This window comes from Eretmochelys imbricata, chromosome 17, assembly GCF_965152235.1.
Source record: "Eretmochelys imbricata isolate rEreImb1 chromosome 17, rEreImb1.hap1, whole genome shotgun sequence".
Lineage (NCBI taxonomy): Eukaryota > Metazoa > Chordata > Testudines > Cheloniidae > Eretmochelys > Eretmochelys imbricata.
In genome coordinates, this window is record NC_135588.1 from 2,751,547 (window position 1) to 2,761,845 (window position 10,299).

General features: G+C 50.0%; 1 protein-coding gene across 2 annotated transcripts in view; it reads right to left on the minus strand.

Moving 5' to 3' along the window:
* BLMH (bleomycin hydrolase) overlaps window positions 1-7,143 on the minus strand; it is a 31,994-nt gene extending 24,851 nt beyond the window's left edge. The window contains exons 1-4 of one of the 2 annotated variants that reach the window (XM_077836670.1): window positions 6,978-7,143; window positions 5,657-5,854; window positions 2,952-3,061; window positions 2,104-2,245 (exon numbers count right to left, since the gene is read on the minus strand). In XM_077836670.1, the coding sequence (XP_077692796.1) occupies window positions 2,104-2,245; window positions 2,952-3,061; window positions 5,657-5,854; window positions 6,978-7,131 (604 nt within the window). In that variant the 5' untranslated portion in view covers window positions 7,132-7,143. Of the gene's footprint in view, window positions 1-2,103; window positions 2,246-2,951; window positions 3,062-5,656; window positions 5,858-6,977 lie in introns of both variants that reach the window. The other variant, XM_077836669.1, reaches the window with a different exon arrangement.
* Window positions 7,144-10,299: the final 3,156 nt, after the last annotated feature.

A 10,299-nucleotide genomic window follows, 5' to 3' on the forward strand; every position in this document is an offset into this window, starting at 1 on the left:
TCTGATGAGGTTCAGTAAGGATAAGTGCAGGGTCCTGCACTTAGGACGGAAGAACCCAATGCACAGCTACAGACTAGGGACCGAATGGCTAGGCAGCAGTTCTGCGGAAAAGAACCTAGGGGTGACAGTGGACGAGAAGCTGGATATGAGCCAGCAGTGTGCCCTTGTTGCCAAGAAGGCCAATGGCATTTTGGGATGTATAAGTAGGGGCATAGCCAGCAGATCGAGGGATGTGATCGTCCCCCTCTATTCGACATTGGTGAGACCTCATCTGGGTACTGTGTCCAGTTTTGGGCCCCACACTACAAGAAGTATGTGGATAAATTGGAGAGAGTCCAGCGAAGGGCAACAAAAATGATTAGGGGTCTGGAACACATGACTTATGAGGAGAGGCTGAGGGAACTGGGATTGTTTAGTCTGCAGAAGAGAAGAATGAGGGGGGATTTGATAGCTGCTTTCAACTACCTGAGAGGTGGTTCCAGAGAGGATGGTTCTAGACTATTCTCAGTGGTAGAAGAGGACAGGACAAGGAGTAATGGTCTCAAGTTGCAGTGGGGGAGGTTTAGGTTGGATATTAGGAAAAACTTTCACTAGGAGGGTGGTGAAACACTGGAATGCATTACCTAGGGAGGTGGTAGAATCTCCTTCCTTAGAAGTTTTTAAGGTCAGGCTTGACAAAGCCCTGGCTGGGATGATTTAATTGGGGATTGGTCCTGCTTTGAGCAGGGGGTTGGACTAGATGACCTCTTGAGGTCCCTTCCAACCCTGATATTCTATGATTCAATCTCTTACCTAACAGCCTAAATTTGGCCTCCAGGACCCCTCTCCAATCTTTCCCTGTGTCATTGGTACCGACATGTACCATGACCATCAGCTCCTCCCCAGCACTACACATAAGTCTATCTAGATGCCTCAAGAGATCTGCAACCTTCACACCAGGCAGGCAAGTCACCATGAGGTTCTCCTGGTCATCGCAAACCCAGCAATATAGGTGTCCAATGATTGAATCATATATTACTCTATTACCAGTCTCTTCCTAATAACGCGTTCACTCCCCCGGAGAGGTATCCTCAATGCAAGAGGATACCATGACATCTGGAATGAGGGTCCCAACTATGGCATTGTTGCCCTCTGCTCCAGTTGGATGTTCTCCTTCCCTGAGAGACTTTCATCCTCCTCAACAGCACAGAGGCTGCCAGACATGGGTTGGACCATTCTATTGTGTCCTGGAAAGTCTCATCTGTGTACCTCTCTACCTCTTTGCTCCTCCAGTTCAGCCACCCTGGTCTCCAAAACCTGTACATGGTCTCTAAGGGCCAGGAGCTCCTTGCACCGAATGCACACATATGCCACCTGCCCATAGGGCAGGGAATCATACATACTGCATCAGTGCAATAAACTGGATAGCCCCCACTCTGTTGCTGGACTTCTGCCTGCTTTCTCTTTTTACTCCTGCAGCTCATTCCTTTGTTGAAGTTTTAATTTTATCAGGGGGTAGTTTTGGCTTTAAGTTTAAAGAATGTTCCGTGTATCTAGCCCCCAGCTCATGCTTCCCCTGCCACTAGCTGTTCCTGTTTGCTAGCTCCTCTGGTCACTTAGGAGGAGTTGCATTAATTCCAAACTAGGTTTTGAAAAGGAGAGGGAGGAAGGCCGCAGCATGGAGAAACCAACACAACACAGGAAAGTTCTGTTAATCTTTCAGTTTGAGGTCTTATTTGTTACTCTGATTAGTACCTCTAACCTAAATTGGTTTAGCATTGGCAGCCTTTATGCAAGTTGTTTCAGTCTATCAAGCAAGAGAACCACAGTGTTACGTAATGACATCAGACGTACGTCAAGTGAGTTGTGTGGGAATTCTGTCTCTATCTTAAATGGATTATTTGTCCTTTACTATCACTAGATTGCTGTGATTAGTGAAACTACAAATAAATACTACTCATTAAAGTAGTCTAGTGTGCAGCACTGTACAATCTATGATGCCTGTAGGACGTTGGGCTAGCAGTATAAAAATAATACACGGCTGTAAACATTAGTTACTTCACTCCTGATCTTTCAGGAAAGAGTAGAGTTTCAGGAAGCCCTTTCAGTCACCATTTGTCTTACCAACAATATTAACCAGCATATCCCACTGTCCTCCATCATTGGTGGGGTTGGAAAGCAGGAACTGCGTCAGCCTGTCTTCTACAGGCTTGTTTTTCTGAGCCGTTTCCACAAAGGCATTTAAAAAATAGTAGCAGCGTTCAATCTGGAACAGGACAGATAGGGTAACTTAATCTTTGCTTCTAACATGCCATCTGTTACTTCATTCCTGGGTGTATGCACTTCTTTGCAAATCTCACGGGAGGCGGGGGGGGAGGGAGGGAGACGGATGACACCTCCCCCGTCGACTCCACTTCAGCCTCTCGCCATGGTGAAGTACAGGAGTCGACGGCAGAGTGATCGGGGATAGTTTTATCGTGTCTACACTAGACACAATAAATCGATCCCCGATAGATCGACAACTACCTGCCGATCTGGCAACTAGTGTAGTTGTACCCTTAGTTATTAGGGCTAGCTGCTCTTAAACAGCCACTGTTGGAAGCAAACAAGTGAATTAGCTTCCAGCAGTGTGTCACAGGGACAAGAATAAGGCAGCTTTAGTGGAAAACAGCATTGTTCCTATCAAGCTTCCTACACAGATCCTTCAGAGGACTTCGACATCTTGAAACAAAAAATGCTACTCTTCCGAACAAATTTAAAACCCCCCACCATTTTCTCCTCAATCAAGGAACACTTGCTCCCCACCCACATCTAAAAATTGTGCTTGGAAAGGACTTCTGAAGACTGCTTTCAGTGTTTCTCCTTGGCACCTTAGGAAAAGCCTGAACATCTGGATAGAGGGAAATCAGACTGCCAGTGTTTGCATGGGTAAAACGTCCCCCAAGAAGAGTCTATGGCCAGCACTACTGTACCTTATCCCAGTAGAATAGATATGCTTGGCTAAACTCAAACTCTTCAATGTTAAACTTCTTCATGACAGGAAGACGCATCACATTCAGACATGAGAAGATCCAGCATCTCCCTGAAAGAGAGCAAAGGAACAAGAATTAAACTGTCCAGCTTTACAAAGATTTGCACAGGCTATATTTAAACACAAGGTTTATATGGGGCTGTTCAGACTCACTCTTTTACAGTATTAAACAAGAAAGATTCTCACACACAGATCAAGTGGTCAAACGAGCAAAGAGATCTTGGCATCCCAGATCCTGACTTCTACCCCAGCTCTGCTGGTGACTCCCATCTGATCTGTGAAAAACCTTATTGAGTTTAAGTATCTTTGGTGACCTTTATATTAAATTAATGGTTTCTGTATTATTGTGGGACTGGATGATCAAAGGACTATATTGAACAATTTGGCAGACAAGAATGGACTTTAGACAAAGTGTTGAGTGGTTTGCCTGGGGAATCTCTAGGAGGAGATGAATGCAAATTTTCACTTCCAGTTATGCAACAAACCTAGCCTTTTGAAGTTACGCCTGGAGAGAGACCCACTGGGTGCTGATTATTTGTTCTCAGAATCAGAAGATCAAAGGCCCAAGCCATATAAAGGAAAGACTGACCTATTCACAGAAGTGCTAGTGCTGAGCTAAAGCTGTTATGAACTTGTAGCCACAGAAAATCCCCTTTGTGGGATTTGAAGGGCTGACTCCTATCAGAGCCCTTATAGGAGAGATGACAAGAGAGATGACAGCTAAGGAGCCAGGAGCGGGTGCCAGCAATGGACCATGGAGGAGGAATATAGGTGAAGTTGCCCTGAACTGTGACAGTCACTTTATTTCTCTTTATCTCAGTTTCCATAGCTATAAAATATACAATATGTATCTATTCATAGGGAAAGTTGAAAGGATTTTTTAAGGAGCTTTGAAGATGAAAAGTAATAGATAAGGGCCAAGAATTATTAAAAGCCAAGCTGAAAAGGGCTATTTCAAACTGCTCTTGAATGTCATCACAGATCTGAGATGTCCAATATCAAAAGACAGTGGTGAAAATCTCTCATACAGATTAATCTAGAACAGAGGTGGGAAAACTACAGCCCGCACCTGGTGCTTCAGACATTTTTATCCCGGCCCTCGCTTGACCCGCTCCAGCCGGGGAGTGGGATCAGGAGCTTGCCCGGCTCCACACGTGCCGTGACGCCACATGGCTCCTGGAAGCGGTGGCATGTCCTCCTTCTGGCTCCTTGACATAGGGGCAGCCAAGGGACTCCACATGCTGCCCCCACCCCAAGTGCCACCTCCGCAGCTCCCATTGGCCGCAGTTCCCGACCAACGGGAGCTGCGGAGGTGGCACCTGTATCTTTGCACAGAGATACAGTGGTCAGTACACAGAGCCGCCTGGCCGTGCCTCTGTATAGGAGGCAGAGTGGGGGCATGCCGCTGCTTCCAGGAGCTGCTTCCGGTAAGCGCTGCACAGAGCCTGCACCCTTCAGCCCCTCCCATGCCCCAACTCCCTGCTCCAGCCCTTATCCCCATCCCACCCTCTGAACCCCTCGATCCCAGCCTGGAGCACCCTCCTGCACCCCAAACCCCTCATCCCCAGCCCCATCCCAGAGCCTGCACCCCCAGCTGGAGCCCACGCAACACCCTCGCCCCCACACACCCCAACCTCAGCCCAGAGCCCACTCCTTCACCTTGAACTCCTCATTTCTGACCCCACCCCAGAGCCTGCACCCCCAGTTGGAGCCCTCACCCCAATCTCATGAGCATTCATGCCTGCAATACAATTTCCATACCCAGATGTGGCCCTCAGGCCAAAAAGTTTGCCCACCCCGATCTAGAACCTCTGCGTGGGAGGAAGCTACTGGTTCTGAAGAACTTTTCTCTGTCTGCCAAATGCATTGTAGGTTGAGTGACAACTTAGTAATTGCTTTTAACGTTTGAAGGTAGAAATAGATCAGTCTGATTATCAATCTACGGTCCAGTGACTGAGCAAGGCTCTTTTGGCACCAATCCAAGACCACATCCAATTTCAGATCTCAGACCAATGTTATTTCCAAATTAGGGAAGAGTGCCATTTCTCTGAGTTCTCTGTTTGAGTAATTTCAACCTCAAAGGGCTTTGTCTATTGGTCACTATTCCCACAAGCCTAAGGAGCAGAGGTGATACAGTTTGAACTCAGAAACAGCAAGAGCTCTTCCAGGTGATGTTTCATAAATGAGAAGGCAGTTTAAAACATAGCACCAGGCATCCATTGTAAATGTAACCTGGTTCATAGACTTATGCTGCCATAATTAATAAGTTTCAGAGTAACAGCCGTGTTAGTCTGTATTCGCAAAAAGAAAAGGAGTACTTGTGGCACCTTAGAGACTAACCAATTTATTTGAGCATGAGCTTTCGTGAGCTACAACTCACTTCATCGGATGCATACCGTGGAAACTGCAGCAGACTTTATATATTTCATGATTTCTGTGTGTATATAAAGTCTGCTGCAGTTTCCACGGTATGCATCCAATGAAGTGAGCTATAGCTCACGAAAGCTCATGCTCAAATAAATTGGTTATTCTCTAAGGTGCCACAAGTACTCCTTTTCTTTTTATAATTAATAAGGGTTTTGTTTTAAGAGCAGTCAAGGAACAGCCTATCTGACAAGTCTGGGACTTGCAAAGAATTTCCCTTACCTGAGTTTTTCTGGTTAGTGACTGGCTTGCCTTCTACAGGCACGGTATGCTGGAACACGTGCACCGTCTCCTGCACCACTTGCCGATTGAGACACACTTCCAGTGGGTCACTGGTGGTTGCAACATTTCGAGCAAGCAAGAACTGTGGCGTTGACGCCAGATTTTTGGTGAAAGCCGCTATCTTTTCCAAGCTGAGCCCTGCTGAGCAAAGCAACGCACGTCGCATCACACAAGCCGAGCGAGGCAGCCCTGGCATGTGTGGTCAGAGCCCCGAGGGGTCACACTACCTGAGAGCATGGAAATGGCTAACAAGGTACCTGGGGAACTTCCCTGCTGAGGGCACCCAAGGGGAGCCCAGGGCCAGACACCAGCTGGTCAAGCTCTGCCTGCAGCTGGGTGCCCCCACGGTGCTGGGTCCCCTTATCCTAAGTGCCCCTACCCCCCAGGTCCCCTGCATGCCCCCATCCCCACCCCCCGTATGCCCCTGCATGCCCCCTCCTCCAGGTACCGGTGACCCAGCTCCCCGGGTCCCCCTGCATGCCCCCCCACTCCATCTTCCAGGGACCGGTGTCCCCGTATGTCCGTCCCCCTACATACCCCCTCCGGGTCCCGGCTCTCCGGGTCCCCCTGCATGCCCCCCCCACCCCATCCTCTGGGGACCCGTGTCCCCGCATGTCCGTCCCCCCCCCCGGGTCCTCCTGCATGCCCCCCCCCCGGTCCTGGCTCTCTGGGTCCCCCTGCATGCTCCCCCCACCCCATCCTCTGGGAACCCGTGTCCCCGCATGCCCCCCCCCGGGTCCCGGCTCTCCGGGTCCCCCTGCATGCCCCCCCACCCCATCCTCTGGGGACGGATGTCCCCGCATGTCCGTCCCCCCCCCCGGGTCCCCCTGCATGCCCCCCCCGGGTCCCGGCTCTCTGGGTCCCCCTGCATGCTCTCCCCACCCCATCCTCTGGGGACCCGGGTCCCCCCCCGCATGTCCGTCCCTCCCCCCGGGTCCCCCCCGCATGCCCCCCCCGGGTCCCGGCTCTCTGGGTCCCCCTGCATGCTCCCCCCACCCCATCCTCTGGGGACCCGTGTCCCCGCATGTCCGTCCCCCCCCCCGGGTCCCCCTGCATGCCCCCCCAGGTCCCGGCTCTCTGGGTCCCCCTGCATGCTCCCCCCACCCCATCCTCTGGGGACCCGTGTCCCCGCATGCCCCCCCCGGGTCGGGGCTCTCCGGGCCCCCTGCATGCCCCCTCGCCCCGCCCCCCGGGGACCGGTACCCCTCCCCCTTCCAGCGGGGCAGCCGCCGCGCCCCCAGCCGGCTCCGGTCTCGCTTACCCGGGACGTTCATGGCGGGACCGGCGGCAGCGGCCCGGGCAGAAACAGGCCGGTGGCGGGGACGGAGGAGGCTCTTATAGCCCCGGCGCCGGAAGTGGGACGCGCAGCCGAAGCCGGCGAGGCGGGCGGGAGGACGGCGCGCGGAGACGGACATTCCACGCCGCTGGCGTTGCGCAGGCTCCCGACGCGGGCGGGGCCCCCGCCAGGCTCCTCCCGGGCCCAGCCCTGTCTTGCTGTTAAAGGGGCCGCGCCCAGCACCTCCCGGCCCGCAGCTCGATTTGTGCAGTGGGGGTGCCGAGAGCCATTGAGCCAGACCGTAGCCCCCCCCGTGTGTGATGGAAACCACTTGGAGCCAGGGGGACAGCAGCGCCCCCAGTTACAGCACCTAGGCCTGCTGCAGCCTCCCCCCACCCTGCCAAGCAGCGCAGGGTCTGGGCTGGGGTGGGCAGAGACCCCTGGGCATGCAGCAGCAAAGCCAGGGCTCAGCTCTTCGCCGTGCAGCCTCAAACCACCCACCCAGCTGGGTGGGGGTGGCAGGCACGTAGCTATGCCCTTTTAGGGTTGCCCCTAGGCCCTGCACAGGGACCTCCCCTGTTTCTGCATCGCTGTGGAACAGGTTCCAGAGTTGCTGAGTGCTGGGGAAAGCACCGAGAAACACCCCTGTTTTGGGTAACGACCATAATGAATATCAGGAAGTGGGGTGGGGCGGAAGTGCTAAGAAAAGTCCCTTATTTTTTTAAATACAGTGTTGGCACCCCTACTTCCCAGGAGAACTGGGGCGTATGCCTGGACGGAAATGAGGCAAGCTTGTCCAAACAGGCCAGCAGCACAGCACTTTACAGACAGCTCTTTTTCCAAGCGTTCATTGCTATGATTTAATTTAAACAGTTGTGAACAAACAAATTCCCAGAGTTTTAAACAGAACATCAAAATACCTTACATAGATTATTTAAAAAACAAACCAGCGTTCCCTACAATCTGATGTCTCAGACTACTGCCATGCCACCAAATTTTTTCAAAGTTGGTCATTCTCAGATAACCTTACAGTCAAGCCTCTTTTGTAGTTCAGTGAGCCACTTTTATATGCCTCATTGATGTCAACCTTTAGCTCCTGATTGCTCGCTGGCAGGAGGAGCGCTGCCTCAACTCTTTCACCTGTACAGATGCAGGGTATCAGAGACTTCACTGGGATGTTAACTCCATGACTCCTGGATCCAGAGATGGGTCTCTGCACTTGTCACAGCGCTGATGATTTGGGTGTGTAGTTATGCAAGTGAAATAACATTTGACAGAGAAGACAGTGTGTGGATTACAAAACTTATGAACTTGTATCTCTTGTGGGTATATTTATGCTTCCCCATCTCTTCTTAATCTGTTTTCCCAAGTTTTATTTTTCAAGTGTTTAAGGGGAAATCTGCCCATGACTACCCATTTATGTCTGTAGATGAGGTTTTTTGTTCAAAAGCAAAGTATTGCATTAGATTGTGCAGTTTGGTTGTTGTGTCAGGAACTTGCTGTTGGTAAATTTCCTTTTAATTTCCCAACATCTTATTTCAATATTTCTGTTCGAGTTAATGATAGGTGCAGGAAAAGGCAAATCCTGTCCCGAGCAAACAGCATGCATAACCAATCTGACTGGTGGCGGTCAGTGTGAAGAAATCTTTCCCCATGCAAGGGGGTGACAACAGATAACCAAACAAACCAGACAACCAAAACTACCGTCTCAATACCAAGGTAGGCTCTGTAGCTGCTGCACTTGTATTCCAAGGGGAGAACAGAGCGTCACTCTGTTTTTTCACAGATCCGTTGGTCCGGTCTCACCCCCAAAATTCCCCTGCATGCTGGAGCACAGTAAGGCCTCACAGAGCACATCCCTGTGGTGCAGAGGGAGGATGGAACCCTTCCACTGGGCCCACAACCCTACACTCATTCCCTGAACAGAATCACAAGAGTTCACTTTCTAGTTGATGGCTTTGGAATTGGGTCCGGATTTGCAGGGATAATGAGCATCCACAACCCTCACCGAGATCAGTGGGAGCTGCAGGCTGCCAGCATCTCTGCAATTCAGAGTCAAATCAATTAATTATAAATTCATAGCATTTATACAGCACTTTTCAATCCTGTAGTGAAAAATAGCTAGTCAGGCTTAGTAAAGGGGATTACTCATTGCATACAAAGCAATTTAAATTATTGTGTGTAATAAAGAGAATTTGTTTGTACTAAAGTTATTATGCTACAATGTTCCCTGAAAGCTAGTTAATGTTAAATTGGCAGGGATAGTGTCACTCCATCAATCAAGGACAGACTCAATTTTATAGTGGTTGAGAAACTCCTTCCTGCTGAGTAACACTACTTTTCCACTTTCTGAGAAGGATATTTGCCCACCAGCGACTGAAAGTTAGTTATAGCACATGGGGTATGTATACTGAGTCAAATTGTGATGAGTCTTTAAAAGTTTGCGGGAATCTTGTGAAAAAATTTCTGCTGGTATGTTGCATGGTCAGTGGGGAAAGGGGAGATGACCCCTCAATTTTACAACCGGAGAATTTATTCTAAAACTGTTGTTTATTTTAACACAGTGTTTGTGAAAGGTATTAGAGCGACTGCCCCAGGTCCTGAAATCCATTGCCCCAAAGAAGGGGGCACAGTGGAGGCAGCAGCAGTACTGGCTTCATCTACTGTAGTACCCGGCTGCCTCAACCCTGGCTGGAAGGGGCCAGCTCTAGGGGTGAGTCTCTATGGGTGATTCAGGCCTTTGCCTTTCTGCGGGGACTAGCAGCAAAGGAGAAAATGAGTGCCCGGTGTGCTGATGACCATGTACTGGGAATTGGACGGAGACCCATTAGACGACATTTGGTCGCAGTGGGCCATGGAGGGAGCTAAACCAGCATACAAGAGATTTTCTTTCTTATTACCTAACTACTGAGCTGTTGAGACCCCAAGGCTTCCCTCTCTTAAGAAATTATCCGCTACTGGTATTTGTGCACTCCGCATCAAACTCTTTGGGTTGTGGGAACATAATTTCCATGGCAACTCATTGTGACTTCCTAATGACCAGGAACAGACTCCTAAGAAATAATGATCCTGATTACATGCAAACATCCTTTAGGAATAAAAATGGAGGCAGACCAAAAGGAAGCAATGTATTCATCCTCTCCCCATCCCCCCCCATTAATGTGTTCAAAGCAGTAGGTTAGAATCAACATACATAAAGAACCATTTACGTTTTGAAAGGATCATTGTGTAAAATAACAATAAATATAGAGGGAACTATATGAACTAGAGTAACTGTTGCAATGCATAATGGCTAATCCCATCCCTT